Source organism: Aspergillus piperis (genome assembly GCF_003184755.1).
Source record: "Aspergillus piperis CBS 112811 unplaced genomic scaffold BO85scaffold_2, whole genome shotgun sequence".
Taxonomy (NCBI): Eukaryota; Fungi; Ascomycota; class Eurotiomycetes; order Eurotiales; family Aspergillaceae; genus Aspergillus; species Aspergillus piperis.
The window spans coordinates 2,471,907-2,497,181 of NW_020291592.1; the positions used below are offsets into that span (position 1 = coordinate 2,471,907).

At 48.8% G+C, this 25,275-nt stretch overlaps 5 protein-coding genes across 5 annotated transcripts; all 5 read right to left on the reverse strand.

Moving 5' to 3' along the window:
* Nucleotides 1-3,776: 3,776 nt before the first annotated feature.
* On the reverse strand, nucleotides 3,777-4,433 carry BO85DRAFT_131513 (uncharacterized protein). Its single transcript, XM_025653990.1, has 2 exons — nucleotides 4,258-4,433; nucleotides 3,777-4,192 (listed from the first exon to the last, which is right to left on the reverse strand). The coding sequence occupies exons 1-2, from the start codon at nucleotides 4,331-4,333 to the stop codon at nucleotides 3,810-3,812; spliced, it is 459 nt and encodes a 152-aa protein (XP_025520243.1). The 5' UTR covers nucleotides 4,334-4,433; the 3' UTR covers nucleotides 3,777-3,809.
* A 6,804-nt stretch (nucleotides 4,434-11,237) lies between these two features.
* On the reverse strand, nucleotides 11,238-14,007 carry BO85DRAFT_445734 (transcription factor domain-containing protein). Its single transcript, XM_025659343.1, has 9 exons — nucleotides 13,952-14,007; nucleotides 13,555-13,790; nucleotides 13,287-13,473; nucleotides 12,699-13,233; nucleotides 12,614-12,652; nucleotides 12,513-12,563; nucleotides 12,211-12,467; nucleotides 11,620-12,161; nucleotides 11,238-11,570 (listed from the first exon to the last, which is right to left on the reverse strand). Exons 1-9 carry the CDS (start codon nucleotides 13,984-13,986, stop codon nucleotides 11,527-11,529), a joined length of 1,926 nt encoding a protein of 641 aa, XP_025520244.1. The 5' UTR covers nucleotides 13,987-14,007; the 3' UTR covers nucleotides 11,238-11,526.
* A 1,022-nt stretch (nucleotides 14,008-15,029) lies between these two features.
* BO85DRAFT_456296 (cytochrome P450) lies at nucleotides 15,030-16,618 on the reverse strand (the record flags this gene model as incomplete). The annotated part of the gene is made up of 4 exons (XM_025661434.1): nucleotides 15,030-15,905; nucleotides 15,958-16,112; nucleotides 16,176-16,485; nucleotides 16,562-16,618. 4 exons carry the CDS (start codon nucleotides 16,616-16,618, stop codon nucleotides 15,030-15,032), a joined length of 1,398 nt encoding a protein of 465 aa, XP_025520245.1.
* A 1,286-nt stretch (nucleotides 16,619-17,904) lies between these two features.
* gprC lies at nucleotides 17,905-20,165 on the reverse strand. The gene is made up of 2 exons (XM_025664871.1): nucleotides 19,135-20,165; nucleotides 17,905-19,079 (listed from the first exon to the last, which is right to left on the reverse strand). The coding sequence occupies exons 1-2, from the start codon at nucleotides 19,723-19,725 to the stop codon at nucleotides 18,327-18,329; spliced, it is 1,344 nt and encodes a 447-aa protein (XP_025520246.1). The 5' UTR covers nucleotides 19,726-20,165; the 3' UTR covers nucleotides 17,905-18,326.
* A 973-nt stretch (nucleotides 20,166-21,138) lies between these two features.
* BO85DRAFT_131717 (uncharacterized protein) lies at nucleotides 21,139-21,512 on the reverse strand. The gene has a single exon (XM_025653992.1). The coding sequence runs from the start codon at nucleotides 21,407-21,409 to the stop codon at nucleotides 21,191-21,193; it is 219 nt and encodes a 72-aa protein (XP_025520247.1). The 5' UTR covers nucleotides 21,410-21,512; the 3' UTR covers nucleotides 21,139-21,190.
* Between the last annotated feature and the right edge of the window lie 3,763 nt (nucleotides 21,513-25,275).

The window sequence follows — 25,275 nt, forward strand, 5'->3', positions numbered from 1 at the left end:
GTTCCTTTTTCGTCGTGTAGTCTCTCAAGGCTCCCGAGAAAGACAAATATTTCTTAGCCTGTGAGGTCCAGCATCCCTTGGCTGGTCTTTCTCCTTCTGTTCAGCTTCAGTATCTATTAGAATAGGTGTAAATTTATCGCACCACCTTATAGACGCCTTGATGATCCATTACTATGACCGTCCCATGCCGATGTTGGGAGTAGAAGTGTCCATTGGCCACATAAATCCTCTTCATCTCTTTTATATATTTCGCCCAAATCCGCAGTGCTGTGAGATTCACAGCTACTACTATACCCGCATGGTATTCTACCACCATCTCATCTTATCAATATGTTCCCAGCATCGCCGAGTCTGAGGGCATTTGCAATATCGGTCTCATAATGGGAGACGGGACTGAAAGTCCTACGAACTTCTCTCCACGTCCGAGGCGAAGTAAATGAAGAATAGGTTCACACTGCATTCCACACTAGCAGGTTGTCCACTGGCAAGAGGTAAATCGATGGATTCCGAATATTTGCGAACAACCGTGGTTGCCTTCTGCTTTTTAGGATATGTCAACCGCGAATAGAGAATCCGATTGATTGAAGTAATCCTTTCTGGATCTTCTTCCCATTTCTTTCTTGTCAAGTCCGGCTTCGGTTCCCAGAGAGAGACAGATAATGAACTGTCTGTATACTTCATCTTGTGCAACGTGCAAGCAAAGTTGTCAAGTAGGTTGGCAACCGTCATGGCGAGCAGCGCAGCTCAACATATGAACCATACCAGAACAGCCATAGCGAGTTTGCATCTTCCTAATAAGTTACGTCTTCTGCATATGGATCACAATTTGGAGATGATGAAAATATGGACCGTGTCTCGCTTCTTTCAGGGTATCATTTATGCCTTTGAAATTGTTATATAGTTCCAACGGCAATCAGCCGGCGCAGCCGACGCAAAAACCACCACAGATTTGATGCTTGTGACTAGCAATTTGAGGGATTCAAAGTACCATTCGGACTTGTCACGATCATCTGGAGAAATAGAGGCGCTGTACCATTCGGGTATCTTGACTAGTTCGCGAGCGTTTCCCGACATACCCACATGGGTCTGGTCGGTGGGCATCATATATATTGCGCTTTTAGCATTGATGACACAAAGCAGATGCTCCACCATCCATGAAGCCGTTTATATGACACCTGAACTATCTCAGGTCATCTTGAAATTCGCTCATTCTGCTCAGTAGACGCCGAGATTAAGCGGGACGAGCAATGGAACGAGGTGGGAAGTACCTTTCCCAGAGCATCTTGCTCATCTTACTCTATCGGTGAGAACGACACTATGGCAAGAATGATTAGGTAGTTCGATTCATTTCCTCTGATGGTGTTTCATGTTGTCCTGCGTGGATGTTGATGAATACCAGAAACAGAGAATTGCCACTCCACGGATATGTTCTCTGAGAGTCAAAGGACAGAACGGGAGGAACGACAACACACGACAGTAAGCGCCTGGTATTGTGGACGATGGTTCCAACGGCAGAGTGGCGTTGATAAGGATCAACATAGCCCACCAATGAATTTTCCGGCAAACTCTCGGTTGATTGGCAGTTGCAAGAACACGGATCAACTCCTTGGTGTGCCCGTATATATGCCCACTGGCTATCATTGCCTTCGGCCGCTGCGTCAATTGAAGGAAGAACAATAGCAAGGATGCTGCCGCGATTATTTCCGGGCTCCATTGGTAAAGGTTCCATTAGGAAGCAGTTAAGCGAAAAAGCTAACTCACACTTTCCTCTTCGTTTCCCGGTTTCCTATCCGGCGTGGATCTGACCCAGGGGTTTTTCTTGGGCGGTATATTCAAGGAGCAAAACTGAAGCATAGAAAAATGCGCCATTTCGTTGCATCTCGGAAAAGCTCTCCTAATGTCGTTATTGTGTAATGTTACTCGTTAGTTCTTCCTTCTGTCTCTGTTCGTAACCAGGCATTACAGCCCTCTTCGGGATGCACTGTGCACACCATGCATCTTGTGTTCTGGTCACTGCTCGGACTGACAGGACGTCGAACCTCTTCCACATCGGTAAATACCTGGGCTTCGTTGAAGCTTCAGGCACAGTGATATAACCATAACGCCCACATGGTTCCTTCAACCAATAGCCACCACCACATCTATCGACATCACAAGGGGAAACCCGAGAGTCACGGCCAGGTTCACCCGCCGTAGCATCAGCGCGACCCGCATCGTGCAAGGGTCAACATTCGATTAGTTGTCTTCACTCAAATGCCGCTAATGACTTCTAATACCACCCTTCAGTAGGCATCAAAGACATCCGATGATGTCTGGCTGACACCCAGATCTATCCTGAGCTTGTTGAGTTACTTTCCATTGAATAGGTCTTCTGACACCCTTGCTCTTCCACCATATCCAAGGAAAGCATACTGAAGTTTTCATTGTTCTCCTCTCGACCATGCATGTTTCGGGGTATAGATCCAGTACTTGTTCAGGACCCGTTGCATTGTTATTGATTTGGTGTTACCATTCCACCTCATCAACGGTTTCATGGCTTGAGCTTTCGGTATCAGTTCTGAAACCAACAAAGAAGAAATGAAAGGATCCATAGACAGATTGTACTAAATAGCTTTCATTTTGCTCTTGTGCGACAGATGGTGGCTTCTGCTGAACTGAGCAATTCTTCACATCGAGTACCATCTCCCTCTGAACACGACGAGTCTATTCTTCTTGGCTTTCTGGTGTTCTCCATGTAGAGTTCCTTTCCCGAGTGCGCTGTGCCGGTTGTTAGCTTGCTGGCGCCGCAGCACACCCAGTATCATGTTGGGTGACTTACTGTTGGCCATCGGCCCCCGTCAACGGCATTTAGTAGACATATTGTTCATTTATAGTGGATTTCCGCCTCTCTCTTCCCATGACTGAATACACTGCATCCGGTGTCATTTCCACACTCTCACATACGGTAGCGCAATCTGTCACCAAGATTAGATCATGACCTTACCATCAACAAGCCCAGCCTGCCGCATCTCCCCTCCGAGAAAAACAGCCCGACACAGCAACCCACTCGTTGGTGATAGAAGAGTAGACTACCCAATCAGGCAGTTTCATGTCCGGAATTTCATAGCATAACACAAAAGCTTAGGATATAGATCTGTTACCATGCCTCTCGCAGCAGCTGAACAGCTCAATTGAGTAGACGGTTGCGTACACGCGGATGGCTGTTGAAGAAAATCTGAGTATAGAGACCATTTTGCGGTGTGCACTTGGAACGTGCGTTTGTGTTGAGATCCTTTTTGTCGCGATGGTGCCTAATACCACATATCGTCGTGTGCTTAATCTTGTGGTGGAATGTCTCTCAAGTCACATTAAGTCCCTGGCTATCCTCTCTTCGACTCGAACATAGAGTCAGTATATAGTATCGTTCTAGCCAAGTATAGCCTTGACCCGGCGTGCATTTTCTTCGGATAGCGTTCTGGGCGTATTATCATATATTCCTGACGAACAGGTCCTTATCAGACCAGGCTCAGGCGAACCATTCCTCTTACGATGGACGCTCTGGAGACGGAGATGTTCCATTCCTGTGATGTCCTGCTGGGCATGACCTCAATAATAGCAGCAACATTATATATATAGGTGGGATCCCTTTTCTGACACAGACACTTGATTCGGGTATCACACGATAAGAGGCCGCCATGGTGTCAGCCTGTTCTCTAGTGCCCCAAGTTTTGAATATAACAAACTTCGAAGCCATCATAATATGAGGAGTATGTCAGATTCGACGCGGCGCACTCACACAGTAACCCGTTAGAAAGGCGAATGATAAAGCTTCATAAGGATGAAATATCGGTGATAGGCATCGTAATTAATTGAGTTAGACTGCTTTTCAGCCCTTCGAGTGCTCGAATGTCCATTTTTAGTGAGTTGGGACCTCGAACTCTGGCCCTGACCCGTCGGCAGATGCTGCTGAATGTGTCAATGAACCGACAATGTCGTACAATTGTGGATGTCCCTCTCATAGATGTCCCTGGATCTTTCGCAGAGCCCCAAAGCCGGGCACCTGCGGTAGGACGACGATCAGATAGTTGGAAGCCAAGCTGTCCAGTCCGAACCGGAAACTGTGTTGAGCTTTCGCGCCAGCTCTCCATTTTCTGGAGGCGGTATTCTTTCCGTCTCAACGCTAGACAGAGTCTCACGGGTGGTAGGATTGGTTCTGTTCAGTATACGGCAGTTGTCAATGATCTTCGTTTTGGAAAAGGGAGTTAAGTGAGTTCATACCTGGCAGTGATGTTCCCTGGACTGTAGCGTCTGAACCATCCTGATCCCCTCGCTTGGAGTTGAGGATCCGGCACATTGCGAAACGACCAATCAGGTTTCTGTTGCGGTGCAACTGGACGTTTTGTTGGCATCGTCGTTGTACTGCAAGGAGCTGGACACATGTTGATTTGTTTGAAATCTCGTCCGACGAGATATACTCAATGAAAATTGAATCAAGGGAGTGCAGTTCGCACTCTCCAACGTACTTTCTGTTAATTGGGTAGTCTGACTTTCAAGGTGCCAGAAGGCATTTCAACAAAGCCAGAGGTCTGATGTCGCTTTGGTGACCACTCTGGAGGCACGCAAATCTATTTCCGCTTCCATGACAGCGATCTCACTGTGTCTTGAGTATATAACCCCGAGTCGGTTTTCGCATGAGCAGAGTCCACCGTCGGCAACCCAACAATCGTCGCCCACTCATGATATTTACAAGCCGAATGAATTGCGCGTCTTCATCCTAGCATCATCATAACTGTAAATATGAAGTGTTGTTTCTAATTGGAACAACATGTTGTCGAGATGCTGCAAGGGAATGTCCACATAGCGAATTTTGCGCTGCTTCGGTATGATCAGACTAGAGAACGTTCTAGAGCTCAAACAAACCGAGGCTGAAGTGCGCAAGAGACTATCACATAAGCCCCATCGCGATCTTCCTTCTGCTGACCTAATCGTGCCTGGGTCAAGGGCAGGACATGATTAGAAAGCGCGTCATCTATATTGAGGTCGCGCGAAACAGTCGTTTTCTCTCCATGCTCACCGTAAAATGATATATAGTCAGTTTGAGGTATATTTATAACCGGGCCAGGTAAACGGCAGCACCATGGCCGTCCGCGTCGACGTTCGGGAGCGCGATCGAATGGCAGCAGAAGCTTTGTCGAATCATTCTGCCCGGAGAATCAGCGTCGACAAGTTCTCGCGCGCGTCATGTAACTCCTCACAATTTATTATTATAGCCACTCAATGAGTCAAATTAACAGGAGTTCCAGCCATGCAGCTAGCAACTCCGTCCTCGCCAGTACGGTAGCGGTGGAATAGTGAAATGCGCGTTGCAAGATATCCGCGACGCCTGCCCTTGTCCATACCCATGGCGGATGCAATAGCATCCCATCCCAACCATCCTACCTGCCCCGTAACTCCCAGCCCTCTGAGGCGGATCGATCTATCGCTGTACCACGGGACAATGGTTCTTGTGACTGGACATGCACGTTTCAAAGACCACAAAATCCATGGATTCTTCGCACACAAGGTGGTGTCAGCACATTTTCCAGGTCAGAGAATGCCTCTTTAGTTGTTGTGAGGAAGTTGAAGACATAGTTTTCTCCTGGAAGATTCACCTTCTTACGCGCCCTCACTTCGAAGCTTCTGGTACCATATTGACGCATCCTTCCCACAACTTATGGGAATTTTCTCCGTACCTAGATTTTTAACAAAACCAAACACCGGTGGACGCATTGACAAGCCCATGATGATTGAGGGGGTCAACGGCAACATGCCGTGATACCTGTCTGCCGACATTCTTCCCATTCCGTGTATGACAGATTCGAGAATCAGTCTCTTTCTGCTCCCCGTAGCGCTTTCGGCGACTGTCTGCGAAGTATCAGGGACTCAGAAAACACGACGGATTCCCCCGCGAGATTGCGCTTGCAATGATCTTGCGCACGTATTCAGCATTACTCGTAGTTGTGTCACGATCTCATTCGTCACCTGGTGCTTTCGAGAAGATCCAGAGCGAGAACTTGACGAACGCAGTAGTGCAGCTTCATACTACTGAACAGCAAGCCGGAATAGTATAAAGACACAATTGATCTCACGCTGAGGTGTATTCCGTTGCATCCTTCAGGCTGTATTGGAAACTTCAGCGGCACTGGAAAGGCCGATTGATCGGAAAGGGCTTGGAGACATTTCTTCCTGGTTCAAAATTCCTTTGACGTCCGGAAAATTGTATGTAGTTTCTCTTCATCCGATGTTTTGGCTTTGGATAGGCCTGTCCTTCTGGAGATGCACGTCATCTGACCAGCTTCCATATCTTGCGTTTCTGCAGGAATATTTGTGTTCGGCTCTCAAATCACTGGACTGAGCTTTTAGTTCTATATTCTCCAATCCCCTTCATTTCGTATAGATATTCATGGATCCCACCAGCCAAAGCAATTTCAATTTCGGTTTCGACTTTGGATCTTGGAATTGATGCTAGGAGGACCTCGTTGGCTCTGTTGCTCGATCAACTACCCCTGGATAGGCAGCTGGTAGAACATCATCTATTCCTGTCGATAGAAAGTACAGCAATCGGGAGAGGTTGTTGATTCAACCTTCCCCCTTTCTTTGAGAGAGGAGTTCAACCGGAATTCCAAGTGTGCTGATAGATGGGTTCATAAGCTGAACTGCAACATGTACAGCCTCTCGACTCATGCCCAGAGGAGAGTGAAGATGTTGATTTTGAGACACATATATGAAGATCGTGTGTGTGCGTTTCAATGTTAGATGCCATGGCGCTCTTCATGACCGATGTATTTGGGATTCGTCGTTAGCTGCGATAAATGAGACCGAAGTAGGCTGATAGCCCAAGTCACCAGAGACAGTCTTCTTGTGTGTGCGACATTCGGCGTGGAGGTAGAACTGCTCCATCGGCGCCTGGTTTGTTCGTACACCTTGGCTGCAGTGATAATAGACAATAGAGTGTGACACAGGCCGAATTCTGAAGACCTTCTATGATCCTTGACGGCTGGGCAGAAGTATTGGTCTTGATCATCGGTATCTTGCAATCATGCTTCTTTTGTTGTGGTCATTGGCGCATTCCGCAGACACTTCTCCATCTGATCATCTCCATTGACTGAAGTGTCACAAATGTTACCTTTATTCGAAGCGGCTTCGAAACACACAGCCACTTAGGAAGACCGTTTTGTTCGAACCGGCATTTTGAAGATCTGGGTCAAGTACCTCAATCTTTGCTATTGTACAAAAGCCCATATTGAGAGATGAGGTATGAGTTCACGCTTTCTTGTCCTTCCTTAAATGATACTTCGTCGGTGAGTTCCCGACACATATCTGCCGTTTGATTGATTGAAAGTAAAGACCGCAGATCCTCAAAAGTCAACAGCACAGTAGATCTAGACGGCAACCCGGCAGCGAGGGAGTCCTTCAGGCGCGGAGTGCGCTTGCCGTCAAGACAATATGCGGATAATTTTGTGCGGGCGGATGAGAGAGTTGAACTCTAGTGGCCGGCAGTCCTTACAGCCACCGACCACCCCGCGAAAGCCCGCAGGGGCCATGGCCATGGCGCTGATATTTCCCCCCATACCTGGATGGGAATTTTGTTTTCCCAGTCAGAGAAGATAGGGTAAATGTAATTCCACAGTGGACTTCTGCTTTGCCGTGTGCATGTCTACTGTGCTTTCCTTGGAACGCCAAAGATCGTCTGCCTTACCAGTCTTTTCTTCGATTGGAACTCGACTCCACTCAGTCGAAGGGGTAGCTGTCATTCTCCCATCTGGAAATAATCGTACCAAGTGATTCGGCCAGCGCGGTCGGTCGATTGGCAACTTGTACACCTTGGCTTGCTAGTGGGGCGCAGTGGTTCCAGGAGAAAAACACCCATAGACAATACAGTCATGTTAATAATCCATAGCTCTTGAACCAGCTTCTCAAGGCGATGTCACGTTTCGTGGAATCATCAAGGAAAGGGGCAGTCTGCAGCTGGCGGTGATTACCGAGCCTTTGCCTGCATTTAAGGGCATCAGCAGGTGCTGAGCAATTGTTTCTCAGGAGCTCAATCTGCGGAAATCAAAGTCCTAAATCTGGCAGCTCGGTCGTATCCTTCTCCGTATTATCATCTTATATATCTTGGTCATTGGGTAGACATTTGTCCAGAGAAATGAGCTGTCAGTGGTAATAGTAAGAACCCTCTTCTATTGTCCTTGACAAGTTCTCTAAAATTTCCCGCCATTGCGTTCTTCTCAGCCTCCGTCTTCCGGTTTGTAAGTCTTGCGACATTTGGCTTTCTTGGGATTGACGGCTTTTCACTGTATCCAAGTCTGCATGAAACAGGGAATTCCAGCTGGGAATTTTGGTCTTTCTGTGCAGGTGAAGATTGACTGCGGATACTATTATACATCAGTGGGCTCAGTTTGAGTTAGTGGAACGAGTGATCCATTCATTCAATGTAAGGTCATGATATCCAGAAAGCAAATTCCCGGGTTGTCCAGCAGCGGCAAATCCAGTCAACGAATGGCCACATGAAGTGGCCAACACCATGGCTGGCTTTGAATGATTGCAAAGGATTTTATCTCATGGAGATAGCAAAGGGGGCCAACAACATGAGGTGAATGAATTTCAGGAGCAGACACCTCTGGACGATCACAGTACGGAGCCCAGTGCCTTGGGAGCATGTCGGTTCAGGAGACAGTTCTGTGATCAGAGACATGTGACTTTGCTTGAAGCAAGCAGCCATGTATTTGACCAATATCACTTTCGTCCCACACACACCGTGAAGCCGGTGATGTCTACACTTCATCACCTGGTGCAGTCGGACATCATTAGAAGCCCATGGTGTGCCTCATGCCGGCTGTTATGGGATGCTCTCTTTCCATTGAGACAGCCTGGAGAACCTCTTGCCCAGGTTATGAAAGCCTGTGCTATTGAAGGGCGTGGTCTTCGGACCCCTCCGCCAGTTCTCTGTTTCACTGAGTATTATGAACTCCGCTATGTTGTCCGGGGAGCTGGGGTAAGGCGTGGCCGACATGAGCCAGACTGCATAAGTGCTGTTGTACCCAGAAAAACAATCACTCCTTGCGACCGTTCCCAGCTGTTTCGTTTATCTAAACGCACGCGTGCCATGATAGGAAGGCCTGGGTCGTCGAATGGGTTTGCGAAAGAGGAAGAGGCCAAGGGGATCCCGTGATCATGAGCAAGCATACTATTAAATCGAGTAGCTGCCTCCGCGATCTGGAGCTTCGTAACATGTTTCTTAAGCAATCCAGAAAGTATCTTATGGCTGTTTTCAGCACTGGATAAGTCCGATATGAACAGACATGTGGCATGGTGCCTCTTCTCGATGGTTATCCTGTCTGTTTCTAAAACCTTCCTGCTCTCATCGGATAATCATCGGCCAACTGGCAATCGTCCATAACCGGGACAAGCTGCTTGGCAAGAGAGGAAAGGCGTTACTGACGACGAAGTGCTGCTATATGACGAGTTAGCCAGGTCCACGGTGTCCATGGGGCTTCTGTGTACTCACCTGAGACTGTTCTGTGTCTTGAACTGTGTAGGCCATTCCATTCATTTTTGATGTGGAAGTATTCATCATGTGCCACACGGTAACATCAAAGGCTACCATTTCTTAAATCTATAGTGCTGCGCTTCCTCAGGCGAGTCAAGTACGGCGTGCACGTCATCGCTATTGTAGTCTGTGGATAGACAGCTCCGTCAATGTAACCAAAGAAAGCATGTCTAAGTCCAGATTGCCTTCTGTTTTGTCTTCCTTCTTCTCTTGTGGCTTGCCATAAGGGTCGACGCGTCAGGCAAGAGTAAATGCATTTCCGCCAACATGCTGGAGACAATGATACCATGGGATCTGCTGGGACTGCAGGGCTAGAAAGAATATATGGCACGTTCGTTCATGGGTCAGACGATGAGCTCAACGACAGACGCCAAGGGCACAAGATAAAGCAGCGGTAAGTTGCTATAACGTTCGGAACCCTCGGTTGTTCGGTCCATAGAAAGGAAGCAGTCACTGATATACGAGGCATTAATCAGCACCTCAACCACGCGTCGGTCCGCTGAGCAATATATCAGAGAGCATGTAGGATATAGTATATTTTACCGTAACGATTGCAGAGGATCATCAGATCCCCCCTTTTATCTTGGGAGGAGAACCAGTGTGCCTTCAGCTGGTTATCTCGCCAGTCTGCGCTCGTCTATAATAAAAAGTGGCTATTAGCTGTCACCGAAAAACATAACAGAGGAATGACATACGTGAGGCGACATTTCCGTTACAGTAAAGTCCTGACTGGGCTATAGCGTCGCATGCGATATTCATCCTGCATGCACTTTCAAGCCCTTGTGTACGGTTTGCTCACGTCATGAGAGGGAAGGACACGGTTCCACCAAGTACAGTGCAGCTAGAGGAGCGCGACTGACAATCTCGCGTTGAGAAGGAGACGATCGTCCTCGAGTATGATAATCTTTGTATCGTGCCTTCATAATAGGACGTGTTTGTAAATGCTCGACGGTAGGTCTCTCTATCCATTGTAAAATAAGTCCCAAAGTCCCAAGTGTATGTGTCATTAGATCTTGTTACCCTTTCTCAGTAATGAGCGCGAGCTTAGCAGTAAGCTGTATGCTCTATGGCCCCCATTTGGCAAGTCTCGATATGAGAATGGCACTGTGCCCATAATTTCGACTATGTTGCTTTACTTTCCAGTCCCCGGTCAGCGTATATATCAACACCGAAGACTCTGGGATGACTCGTGCAATGACAGGTCGTCATGCTATGTCAGAAAGGTTTCGCCTCTCGACATGAAGAGATGCCGCAAGAAAGAGATGAAGTCAATAAATATCAAAGTATGCTCGAGGCATGTTAGCCATCTTATGTCTAAGACGAATACATATATAAGGTAGGAATGAGCTTGGCTGATAATGTATTGATAGAGAAGAGAGGCGATGCAGAGAAAGGGGGAGAGGAGGAGGGAAGGAACACAGCGAGAATTTTATAGCCAATTTTGAAATCAGTTTCCGTGGGAGTCACCGTTTGGATGACCCGCCGTGTGAATTTTTTCATTCCTTAGAGACGGGAAGTTCCCATCACACGAGTCAGCGTGAATCGTAGAATGCTGTGTGCGTCACTTAGGAGGTCTCTATCACGGGTGGCTTTAGCGCCGTATGGATACCAATTCACGAATCTTAGCCGCTTAGATGCATCACGGAGCATGCTGTCAGTGAAAACATTGTTGAAAGAGTCAGAAGACTTCCCAGAACTGAATATTGTCAGGGTTTTTGGTATCAAATTCTAACAGTACGCTAATGCTTCTTGTATGATAGTAATTGGGTATGCGCATAGACTTGGTCATTTCACTGCATCTGTGCCGCGCCATCACAGGGTCCTTGGTATTGAGGAAGAAATCGATATCAACAGAACTTCGGTATATCTGTGTGAATCCATAACATGCACTCAACGGTGACCATCGGCAATAACCCAAGGACGTGAAGTGCTGGCTTTCACATTAGACATACATTCTGTCAAGGCTTGCCGAATTCACGTTCTATTGCTTCCACCATCTCGTCTACTAGGGTCAGCTTCATTCAACCACAAGGTGGAGTACGTATACGTACCACGCATTCCTTGGATTGCCTCAAAGGCAATTGCATGATTCGCCAGGAACTTCGCTACTACTCGTAGGCTCTGTTCCAGCTCGTTCCTCAGTCCTGCTAATGGAAAGTCACCTGCATTCGAATCCGGCACCTTTGTAACGAAAGGCCTTGTTTTGCAACTCAGAGTCAGCATCGTATAGCCCGCCTGCATGGCGCAACAGATCAAAGTGGGCATGGCCCGGGGAACCTCATAGTTCTGGAATATGTACGGTAAATTGGTCGGAGAGTCATCATTAGTTGGGTTAGGAAATGGAAGACTGTCCAACAAAGTTACAACGTTTATGGCTGCATGGACACAGATCACTGAGGATGTGTGCGATGAGAAGGGGAACTGGATGCCAAATTGTTGCATCGAAGCGGGACGCTGCAGCAAGGTCGTATCACTGGATGCTCGACCTTCGTCTATGCTTTTGTTGGCACACAAGCCTGGATGCGGACCAGGCTGTTCAGAGAACATGGGCACATCTTGAAAGGCACAATATCGGTGCAATTTGATCCGAGCACTACACAGTCAGTCCGCCAGTGCAGACAATAACAAACCTGAATACTCACCTGTGCAATTTAATCTCAGCATACGATCTCAAAGCGCTTGCGGCCACCGATTCGACACAGTTTGGCTGTGGGCCCTGGGTTGCCGACAGTTTATCTCGGCACTCAAATAGCAGTGAGGTAATCTGATTATCGAGCTCGGACATCCGCTTTTGAATCCATGACACATCCTCTCGGCGCCGTATAGTCTCGTCAAGCTCAACGGCAAAGATACCAGCTTCATATAAAGTTTGTTGGGCTTCAACACGGAGCCTCCAGTCCTAGAAGGCATAAGCATGGGTTCCTCGAACTAGGCGGAAACACACTTTTGGATATGGGGTCACAAATGAAGGATCGTACACATCAAACGAGGCCGGCTGTAAAGGATTAGTCAATTGCCCACCTTGCTGCCAGATGTAGCACTCACCATGCCAGTCACCGTTGCCATATGGCTTGCGGCCATATACTAAGAAATCAGCATTGTATGGATGGAAAGAGCTAACAAAACCAACCACAAACCACCATGACCTGCGCCGGGCCAAGGCATACTCATTCTCCTCCAGAGACTCATGCAGTCCTAGCATGAAGGCCATTTCCAAAGCCTCATTCGCTAACCTTGCCGAGTTATCGAGATTCCCTTGCTGGCCATATTCATAGAAGCACAGGATAGATAGTGCAATAACTCCTTCCAGGCACACAGGGAGTTTGGAGTGAAACGGTGGCCGACCGATAGAATCGCGCAAAGAGCCTTCGAACCCACCAGGGGCCCGTAGCGGCTGGTAATCCCGAGCAATCACCGCATATGCGGCTTTGGCAAATCGCAGTGAAACCTCTCTTCGGATGCTGACATATTCTGGTCTGGCAGGATATTTCACATCTTTGTGAGGAACCAGCGCCACCATCGCTGAGATGGCTAGCGCGAGTGGACTTGCCGGCCTGAACTCATCCGGATGGTCCACCCTAACTGGATTGTGGGTAACAGGCAAACGATCAGGCGGAGGAAGGATGGGATAGTATGGATGTATGAAAATGTAGTATGCATCCAGTCTGCAACGTGTCAGCGGGATTCGATGCCGTATTATTATGGCGTCCCCGCTTACATGTCCTCATTGCTGCCGTATAGCTGGACCGTGTTGACGGACTGAGCGGACTGCAAATCCCGAATGGTTTCGACTGGGTTTCGCGGGAAAACAGAGTCAAACATAGACTCTATTTCAGCCATTGGAGTTCCAACGTTGCGCAGGGTAGCGCTGGGGCCACATAGTTTAGCCAGTTTCTGCATCCATTCTAGACTCGGCAGTTAGCAACCGCTGATCCGCAGGACTCGTGAGTAAGGGGAGAAGAGGTGAAAGGCGGCAGGAAGTATACCATTCCCATCAAGAGTTGATGCTGTCCCGGCAGAGGGGGATCCTTTGGTTAAGGGCCCATCCTGAGCCGAGTGCGGATCTGACATGGCCTTGGCATCTAGTATGCGCGGGCCGGGAGCGACGGGGGTTGATGCTGTCGTCTTAGCACGGAATATATAGAGACTAGAGGGATTCCTGACGAAGGGGCCAAAACACCGTTTGAGACCCGAGCCATGGAAACGGAAGCGCCCCCCACGGCTGTCAAAGCAAAGATCAGTCAAGTTTCCGTCCGAACTACTGCAGCACCTCCCCGGATAATCCCTGAATCCGATCGGTCCGTCCAGTCGTTGGACAGGGGGGAAGAGTACTGACAGGACGACTAGTATCCCTAGTCTCTCCATCCATCTTCCAGCACCTACCCATCATTGTGGCCCGATTGGGTCGAAGTTTCCATCAGATCCCGTTCCAGACGCCGTCGTCGCCCGGCTTCTGCTGGTTTTGTTGTGACTGTCATCGCTCCCCCATTGTCAAGATAGTATTCCACGGGATAATTAGGAGATGCGGAAAGGAAAGAAGACACATGCCCCGGCCAGCAGTTTAAAAATCTTTATATGGTGGTCATCAGGCGGTTCAAATCCCGACAAGCGGGCTAACGCCGCGGAGAGGGGCAAGATTTCGGGGATAGACAGTTGGAGGGTGGGATTTGCTTTGCTTCATTGACAAACGAGAGCTGCGCCCTTGCAACAATCATCTTGGCAGTGACCGGTACGGCCAGACCCGTGGTTGCTTACTTGGCGGTAGGTCGGGATTACTGGGTATCGGGAATGGTTCACGATGAACAGACGGAGGACTCGTTGCTTGCTAGTACTAGCAGTGAATACAAACAGCTGATAGATGGAAGGACATTCCAGAGTTCTCGGGGGGGGAAAGAGTGGAGGGAACGGAGACGGTAGCCGGTGATTGAACCAAAGGTTGTACCTGATCAGGCCTGGCGGTGGGGAACAAACAGCCCGGCCAGACCCCGGGCGGCTGGCTTCATTTGCCATTCTGCCTTCTTCTGCTTCTTCTTTGGGGGTTTTCCATGCCGCTTCGGCCGAAGCTGCAGGTTGGGACCCACAATAATGGAACACGGACAGCCCCTCTCTTACCATCTCTTCTACCACTACTAAGGCTACTAGATAATTCTAGTCTCTAGTCTCCATCACCATTCGGTCAATTTCCTCCATTCTCCTGCATCCATTGACTTCCTCACTCCTTCGGGTCTGCAATACATAATCCTTCTGCACGTCCATTCGGCATTGAATCCATCCCCCTGTCCTGTCCTGTCCTGTCCTGTCCTATGATCTATCCACCTTCTCGAACCGGATCGTCATCCATCTCGATCACATACCTCCTTGTCCTTCCCCACACAAGCGCTTACTGCCGCTAGACGAGCCCGTCTGCAGACCATTCTTCCAAGCGAGCGACACCTCATGCAGCTTAATGGAGTTCGTTCGTTTATTGACGTTGAATGTCACAGCGATGTCCAGACGGAGCGATCAGAAAATAGTTTTCCGGCTTCATACTTTCCCGTGTTGTGCCCGACGCCAGTCGCACCCCTCGACACTCACGGAAGAACTCGGTTGCTGCTAAGCGAAGTTCCATCCAGGCGAGATGCACCCCTAGGCAGATTCGGGTGCCGTACCCAAAGGGGGAGAGACCCTGCCTGGCTGCATCGGATCCATGTCCATCCCCTCCTAACCAGCGAGTGACATCAAAGGTCTCGGGATCTGGGTAAAGTCCCTCATCCCGGTGCATGGTGTAACTCTGCGTGCTGACCGTGGTACCTTGAGGAATCTGGTATCCGCAAAAGGTCGCACCGCCATTCGGCACGCCCCGAGGCAAGGAGCCCGGAGCTGCTCCATAGAGTCGTAGGGTCTCCGTGATGACGGCATTGAGCAGCGGCAGTTCCTCCAGCGCAGCGTCGTTATAATTCGGAGCCAGCGCACTGACCTCTTCTTCCAGATCGTGCTGGAGCTTCGGCTGCGACAGCACAGCCCATACCAGGTACGTCAACGTGACAGCAGTAGTATCGGAGCCAGCCACAATCAGGTTGCCCGCTTCGATTACCACGTCCTCCTCAGAAAGCGTGCTGCTCGCCTTCTCCGATTCATTCACTATTCCGGTGAAAATATTCCGGGTGGAGTTGCTATTCGCTCGACTATTTGACACCGCTCGCCTTCCATATTCAGTAAGATAGTCACTGGGGCGAAACATCTCCTGGAAGGATGCAAGTGGGACATATCGGCCAATGAGTGCCACAAGGGGAAGCTCTACGTTGATTCCCGAGCCCATCATGGTGGACTCTAAAATATTGATATATTTGTTTTTCTTCTAACCATTAGCCGAGTCTGTCATGCAGCAATGGGCACTTTAAATAACTCACCTTTCCATACTGCAGCATTTCAAATGATTCACCGAACATCAAATGTCCGCTGACATCAGTGGCGAGAAACGTCCACCACTTCAGAACATCGGATGTCCCATCCCGCAGCAATTCACCGCGTATCCGAGACACTGCTAACTGGACTTTTTCCCTTACTACGGGCTCCCATGTTTGTCTTAATTCGGATTTGGAGAATGCCCGCGCAAACAACTTCCTACGCGCAGCATGTTCCTTGGGATCCCGCATAGTGAAGACTCCCGGATTTCGGTCCCAGGAGAACTTTTGATACCATGGGGTCTTCAGGAAGGCCGACCCGACACGATGGATCTCTTTGAACTCGGGCACTGAGGAAATAGAAACCTCGTCCGGAGCGATACGCACTACAGGGCCATATTTCTGGTGCAGATCGTGGATGAAGTAGATGCGCTTTCCCGTAACGATCGATAACTTCAGTGGCAACCTCGTTACTCTTGTGTACAGAGGTCCCGGTATGTGACGAAGGGGAGATCTGAAGAACTTGTAAGTAAACTATACCATTGGTCAGTAACTGTCTCATTGTAGGGTGCATCCTGCAGAGGATCTGCTGCGCTGCAGACATGCATACCTGCAAAACCCAGATCGCCACCACAGTCACAGCGCACAGTGCAACATGTTGCTCCATGTCAGAATTGAATCAGTACAACAGTTATCCGGAGCAATGGAATGGAATTATTGCCATGATTAATAAAAAAGAGAAAACAGAAATATCCTTGAGAATTCACGATTTTTTATATGTACATCATCCCGGTCACGCCCTTGAGTCATGAACGTAGGCTCCTCATTTGCTGTTCGGAGCTCGGCTCCACCCCCGCTCTCCCCACGCGGCTATTCTGCTCGAAATACCATCGAGGCCCCCAGTATTCGAAATCCAAAAGTAACGATCAGAGACTGTGCTCAACCCCTGTCGCTTATCACAACTCCTATGGCATAACATTTAATCGTTTACAAATTTGGCCACTTCCAGCTCTCTAGCGACAAGATGAGGCGTGTACGGCATGATAATGAATGTATTCTCGAACCTCATGCCAAGCATGAAACATTGTCCTACCCAATCGTCAAGACCAGGAGTATAGCGGACAGACATTTACAACGTATATTCTCGAGTGATCCCTCCAGAGAAGCAGTATTGAGGCATAACTTTTTCTCAATTGCTGGTAATGCGTCATACCATGCAGTGGCTTAAATGCCCCAATTAACTTCTCACTCGCACTGCAGCTATCTATCCACGTCACCATCGCATCCAGGCAGTCACATCAAAAGAGAAAGCGAGATTTTGACATGAACGAGCTTGAAAGTAATTTGTACACCACTCACTGACTAAGGAAAGGAAGCGTGGTTGCCGACCCAGCGAGCGACTCTCTAGCAGTCATTCATGCATAACCCACAAATAACATACTCATTAATCACTTCCTTTCATTTACCGTACCAAATTCCCTCAATTACTACTACCACTACTATACTACTACTACTACTACTACTACTACTACTACTACTACTACTACTACTACTACTACTACTACTACTACTAACACCTACTCCATCAATAAGTTACCACCGATCGCCCCATGATGATCCCAATCATCCCATGTGTTTCGCAACTACCCCATTTCCTTTTATTATCATTACGCGAAAAACGATCAACTTTCTGTACTTTCGATAAATACTTATTTTTAGTTAGTACTTACTACTATATACCTATTCAGACATAGCACACTGACTGACTAGCCATGGTTTTCTATTCTCATCATAGTATATATATAGTCTTATTAGAACGGTATTCTTGGATCAAGAACTAAACTAGAAACGCCAGTACTGTCTAATTGTGGACGAAATAGAGTAAGTACTACATCATGTAGCAAAAGAAGGCAAGGGACTGGAAAGATCACTACTTGGAAAATGAGATTTCATCATAACGGAAAGAACTTTTATTGATTCCGCAGTGCACCACTTCTGCTCAATTTAACCCAAGACGAAAGAAGAAAGAAGACTGGTATCATTCCTAGAGGTAGTAATCGGAGAGAAGAAGAGAGAGAAAAGGAAAAGTCTGGTGCAAGGTATATACATGTGCATAACAATGTATGCAAGATGAAAGGTAAGGATTCGCATGCTCCTCCGCGGCCCTCCGCGGAGAGGGATAGAGGTAGATCTTCTGATCGAAGGATAGATGTTGGGGTCGTCAGAGAATGAAGGTGAATCTGGTCTGGAATAGCTGCCACCTCGAGTATAAACTAAACCGTATATAGTGGTACAAATATAGGCGTGAGAAGTAGTATAACATAGAAAATTAGGAAAAAAAAAAGGGCATTATTTCGAAGACATTCGGTGGGCGACTATCTCCCCCACATCCGTGCTGACGAGTCATTGATTCTCCCATGGTGACGGTCTGAATCCTTGCTCGAGCGATCGCTGCTCTCTTCGACTCCATTGTCGAATGCAGGTTCAGAGGTAATCTCGATTGTCGTGTGTTGGTACACCTTACCCATGGGGGTCAATTCAACGCCGGCAGTCTGCACGATGTTGTCGGTGGAGCCGTCGCGCACAGTTTGCTCGAGATCATCATCTTCATGATGTAAGCCCTTGCGCAGAGCGCTAATGTCCGTCCGGTTCATCTTGGGGTCCGCGGTGATGGTGGTTAGATGGTTTTCTGTGGTCTTTCGGCCCTTGCTGCTGGCGAAGCGGTTGTAACTGCGATCGTGGCTGGGCTCCGATTCCAGAATCAGGTTGCGACGGGTCAGGGTGTAAAGCAGGGCGTCAACCAGTCCGGAGCTGGTGATCAAAGCACCAGCAACACAGAAGTAGGCTACACTTGGGGAGTTGCCTTGCGCGGTCGCCATTCGACCTGCGGCCAGAGGGAGCGAAAGAACAATATAGGCGATCGGATAGATAACCATGTATCCGATGACGCGGCGAAGGCGCTTGAGACTTTCGATGTGACTGCTGCCCAGAATGGCGGATTGCTTGATCCGGATCCGCAGCTGGAACCACATCACCGCGTACAGACAGACCGTGCCGAATTCGGCCAAGAAAATCCAGATATAGTGAGTCCAGAGACGGATGGATTCGTAGTCTTCGCTGATCCAGCACTAAAAGCGCGAAAGTTTAGTTGTGGGCCCAGTCGATGAAGGAAGGATGACTTACCCAGGCACCTGATGGGATAAAGACGTAGCGGCCATGAGCAGCAAGAGGGATGATGACTAGGACGGCGACGAAGATCCAAACTCCAATGACGAAGGTGACGAAGACCCGATGGCTCATTTTCCGCCCAAGAGCGACGAGAAGGAAGGTATGAAAAGCGATCGCCATGACGAATAGTCCACTTCCTGGGTCTCCTACCTGCAGCCAGAATCCCTGGAGGAAACAACCTGCCGAGTCCGCGGAGATCTTATCCTCTGCGATCCATTTGATGCATATCAGGAAGGCGAGCGCTTGCTGGAGATCGGCCAAAACGAGGTTGTAGATGAGAATGACATATTGATTGTAACCGATATACCGGGCATAGGAACCGCGCCAGAAGATGAGTCGATAGCTGATGAAACAGATCAAGGCCAGTGTCGCTATGAAGGATAGAACGGCCATAACAGAGACTGCAATAAGACCTTTGCGCTGCGTGCTGGGGAGGGGATCAATGTCCAGAGTGACGCCACCCGGGCCATAGATCGTTCGGCGGAATAGGTCGCGTCCCCCTTCATCGAATGCCCCCAGGGCACTCAAGACATGTACAAGACTCATTGTTGAACGGGTGTTGTAAATCGGATGCCGGGGTAGGCTGCGGTCATTATTCTCTTCCTCAAGCGGCGGAGAAAGCTGCAGCTCGGCCCGGGAGATAGGACGGCGAGTTTTGTAGAAGCCCCGGATGGAAGATAGTGGGTTGGGGCGATCTAGATAATTCCTGGAGTGTCGACAAAAATGGGCAAAGTAGTGCAAGGCCGATCTGTGTTCGAGTCAGGGGTCAAGCCTTCGCACGTACTTGCCAGGACTACCCAAGAAACAGTCAAAAGGTAAAAGAAGAGGGGAAAGGGGACATTGCGCGATGGAAGTAGGAAATGGACGAGCCACCCACGCACATGGAAGGCTAAACTACCGGCCACGGGGAGTGGATATGCTGTGGAGGGCCAGCCCTTTTACCACGCAAAGCTTTTCGCCAGATTAGTTTTAGATCCTGCTGCTCATGAGCCTACAGAAGTAAAAAGTGAAAACTAGGAAGTCAATCAGTTAGTCGAAGCTAGTCTACCCCATATCACGGTCTGGGCCGACGTATCCCGTGCTGTCCTATGGGAGGGAGAGCCCCCAGGGTTGCCCCTCACGGAAGTCAAAACCAGGGGGCTCTGAAGTCTGAACTGGGAAGGTCGACAAGGTCAGCAAGTACTCTGACCTATAGCGGCCTAGCAGTATATACAAGTGGTTCCTGAAACCTTGAAGTTTGGATGGGAGACCCGACGCCAAGCGTAGGGGACGAACGTGGGTTTTTTGGTTCGGAATATTTACTAGCGGGCTGGTACGGACTGGTTCCGGTAGCCTAAATTCGACTGTCTACACTGGGAGGTAGATAGGAGCATTGAGTTAGGGAGGATAGGATCATCTTGCCTCTTGCCACAGTCTGGCAAGTTGGCTTCCAGCGCAGGTGGCACAATTCGAGGATGAAACTTCAAACCACCATCGTTAGGCCGTGTAAGATTGGCCTATCAAAGGTGCAGGGTGTCAGGGGAAGAAGCATTCTGACGGGACCTCGGGTCTGCGAGGAGGAGCATGGGAAATGTGGGTTCGACTTGTGCCGCGGCCAAAGGAAAGCGGTCCGCGAGTCAAACTTGGACCAAACAGGAGTGGCCACTCCCCATGCAGTACCATGGCCGCGGGGACAATAATTTCTGTCACCAGGACTCCAGTCTTTTTCGTTGTAAGCGATGTTGCACAGTGGACAAGCGACAATGAACTGCTCGAGTAACACACCAACAGAAAATTTCCGAACTTTCTGGCCACTATGGAGCGCAAATTTTCTTTCTCACTGACATAGCGGGAAACGCCCCAGTCGGTATCGCGTTAGCATCGCCGAGAGACAATGAGCGTGCCATGCCATTGATTCCAGAAGCCTGAAGGTCCCGCTTCGCGGATCGGCTTAGAAATTGATTTGGAGGATCCACCGGGTTACTACAAGTGTAAATCATGACGCTAGATTGCTTTCTGTTTGGGTAATCGATTACCTTGAAGATAAACAAGAGGAAATAATCACGCAGGCGAGCAATAGCAGGATCGTGGCGATCGCGGACTCGGACAGAACGATTGGGTCAAGCAAGCACCCGCCTCCAGTTGCACTGGGCCTCGATCGTCCCTGAGCGGCAGTATCGGAATGCCAGATACTACAAAGTATGTATTCTGGGTCTCGCGGCTGCGATGCGGTATCTGAGGGAGGAACCATGGAATGGCATGAGCACACGGCAAGGACCCTCTCCGTCACTGATGATACGTGTAAGGTGTAATGGCACCATGCAAATATAGAAGTGTCTCCGACTCCTTCTGAGATAGTGTAATTTTATCAATCGTTGTCGGTGCGGTGTTCTGCATGTGTATTCTGTTGCGGCTAACCAGCAACTTAGGGTGGAACACTTTAATAAGCGGGAGGCACTAGTGTATCCGAATGAGTTTCAACTTTTCAAGAGCCGTCAACACCAAACAGGCACTCTTGTCGAATTCTGCAAAAGCGCCCTGGAGGTGACGCGGCTCACTCGGTGACTGTATTGGAGTGTCACCATGATGAGGATCTGATACCATTGTTGCTGCAATGCCACCCAACATAGGTCGGTTTAGTGTTGAGTATCAATGGATCCCTGACGCCGCCGTCCTATCATGGCCTTCAGGAGGAGTTGATAAGGGCTTTTTCATTAGTACACCGCACTACTGTATGCTTGTCCTATGCATCATCTTATCATCCATATGAATCGACTCCACTTGTTCCTCCCTTGTAGGAAGAATAGAAACGAACAGCTGGTGTGAGTCGAGGCGGTTGTTTTAACTGCTCCCCACGAGATGTACCATGATGGGCCTGGTTGGCATCAAAAGAACAACAGCAACGTAGGTCTGGTGCTTCTTTGACATTCCACTTTGTAGGAATGCAGCGGTGTCCACAGGAACAGTATAGTCAGACCAAGTGGAGATGTGTAACCACCCAACGGTTTTAATCAACCCAATACCGGCAGTGCAGTTCAGTTGACCGGCGCTATTGCCCAGAACAGGAAAGTGTCGACGAATCACACCCTCCCAATGATTCCCACTGGCCTGACAAAAGTACTACTAGTATACTTACTAACCCCATCCATTCGAACACCTACGTCGGGACTGTATTGCTCTTCTTGTCGAGCCAGCCAACTCTCCGCCTCTGCCAAAGGTCGTGTCTTTGAGTTGCATGCGTTTGTTCACGATGCAGCTCGTTTTATTTTCAAATGTATCACTCTGGTGACGCTGCTTTATCAAGTCGCGTCATCTACGTCTGCGCTCGTACTACCAAGATCACCAACAGGTTTCTTTTGGGCTGGGTGTATAAGTTCATATTGTATCTCCATACTAGGTACGGTGGCCTGGCAGAATCCTGGGACTAGCCTACATAAGATTCCTTGGTACACACCTACGCTCCTTGGCTAATGAGCTTCTTTCATTGGTACTTTACAGCAGGAGAACACGCCCCGCTGAGAGATCCCTAAATGCTGTCCTGGTGATACCAAGCATACTCTGATCTCTTTGTTGGTCTGTTTATCATGGCCTCACACATAAACATTCAGCGCAAAGCCTCGAACGTCTTGTGAACCTTTGACAATCCCATGCGCATGGACTTGTGCTCACAACTAGGGCTCTATCAACAGGCGGATTGTCAGGTGTATCTAATCTTCACATGCCTGGCAGACCAGTGTAGACTGGATTGACAACCGTCAGAAGCAGTCAACTTGCCGCTGCCAGTATGCGAAGACCCCTTTCCAATAATGAGACTCACTCAAGCTACTTCCTGAATTGTAATACTATCAACTTTGATGGTCTCAGGAAGATCACAGCACATGCTCTGAAGGCCTTTGGCGCCAAAGGTCATACCAAAACAGCAAGATGTACCTTGCCAAGATTGGCTATCTTATGCTATTATGTAGGCTGACTTGTCATTGTGAAGATCATGACTCTCTGCATAAACGTGCACCCAACTTGGGAGTTAGATGGCCATCGCAAAGTGGCCCGCTTACAAATGAAACCGCAGTAATTGTGTACATTGCCGCAGGGCAGTCTATCACAAGCCGCAGATGCCAAAATGTATATGATCCAGAAAGAAATGCGTCCAAACATTGCATTTGCAGTACTGAAAGGCTCAACTAAAACATTTGTGAGCCGATATATTACAGCGCAATCGCGCAAAATGGACATTGGTTTAGTCAAAGAATGTCGAGATTCGATCATATGCCTGACCAAATCCAAGTAGAACATGTGGACTCAAGCACATGCAGATTATTCTCACGGTCGGTTCGTCCAGTTATGGCATCGTTTGCTGATCTCTCAGAGTCAGCGCAGGACAGATCTGCTCCATGATAGATCTTTGTCGATCCAGCACACGGCTGCTCTCACGAGAACAGCAAAATCTAAATAGGTTGTCGTCAACGAGTTTCCTCTTAGAGTAGACCCCCGGCTCGAGACATTGTCCATAACGACCGGATTGTTACCGTCACGCTGGAACGAAGGTGTCATGGCCGTTAAGGGGGTCCACAATTCGTGGCGATCACTATTATTGCTACCATGAAGAGTAGGGCTCTTGGCGCCTTCGCATCCAGCGTCGGCAGCCCGGCAGAACCAGGCATCACTTTCCGCTACTGCCAAGCGATCGACATTTCTGGCCGCCCCTACGGTAATTGTCTCTGGTCTAACTACCCGTCTTTCAGAATCCTCTCGAACTAAGAATCCGTCATAACTTAATTTCGCATTATCTCATGACAATAACCTTATGCATGCCTTGTCTCTGTCGCAGTGGCTGCTTTTCATGCATGAATGTCATTCCTCATGGGTTCCAACTACAAACAAACTACGAAACTTTGACAGCTCGGAAAGGGGTGAGATAAAAACTCTTCACCTCTTGGCAGTCTCCAGTTAAATTACTTGGCTGCCCCTCAAGGCCAGCGTCCTGACTCGGCCCAGTCCCGTCCTGAGCTATTCACACTGTGTGGGACGCTTCATCTTCAACAACCGAAGTCCCGAGAAATCGGTAAATCCAGCCCGGTGTCAATCATCAGGAGGCTTCTCCTGTGTGGTGTATAACCGCCTTATGCTCCAACACCCCGGCATTGTTATCCGTTGATGTTAAATGACCTTCTGATTGGGAGACTAAGCAGCAGATGCTATCGTTTTCTTTTCTTGCCTGAACGGCCGACTAAAAGGCGGCTTGCTCCCGCCTGGACAGTCGCGTGGGAAGACATAGTCCAGATACCTCTCCCTGTTCCCCAACATGCTCTTTCCCTCCTGTCTCACAGGGTTCGGTGATGTGGAGAATCAGTTTACAATTGCGAAGAGTCTGTTTGTCCCTTCGCGCACATTCCTGCCCTGGTGGCTTTCGCTTTCCGGAATTGGTTCCACGAATGCCGAGACCTTACTATCTCGCGATAATGTTTCCACCATGGACTATGGTAGCTTTCGGAACTCTCGTCTCCAGCAAACAACACCAATGACAGCCCCTCACAAACTCTCCGGCCGGCCACCGAAAGCCAACTGCGGGCTTGGCTTTAAAAAGAAATGACCAAGGCGGAGTTTAACTTCGATAAAACCGCAGGGCTATCGCAACTAGTGTTACCCTGTTAATGGGCAAAGCCGACCTCCCCTTTTTGCCCCTCTTCACATTCTATAGTCTATTAAACCCAAGAAACCCAAGATCAAGTCAAGTCGAGCCGTGCTTACTCGGAAGGGTTGCTGCCGAAATTCTAAATTTGTTTTCCCCCTCCCGGGTGCGGAACCAAAGAACCTTGTGGCTACAGGATCCATTTTCTAGACGAACCATGGATACTCACCAGCTGATCTGGAACCAGATGCAGTAAGTAGCACGAGAATCAATCACTTGAAAATGATAAGGTAATGAGAATGCACGGATATCGAAGCTGATCCGGAAGGTCGAAATCGTCCACCCTATCTATGGAGCTGCGAATCTGGGGTGGATTGCTCCGACTCAGACTGCGATGAGGAATAACTGAGTTGGGCTTAGCCCGGAGCACATTTTCATGCCCTGAACCTTGTTGTGATGAGTGAGAAATTAGCGTCTACGAAGAAAGG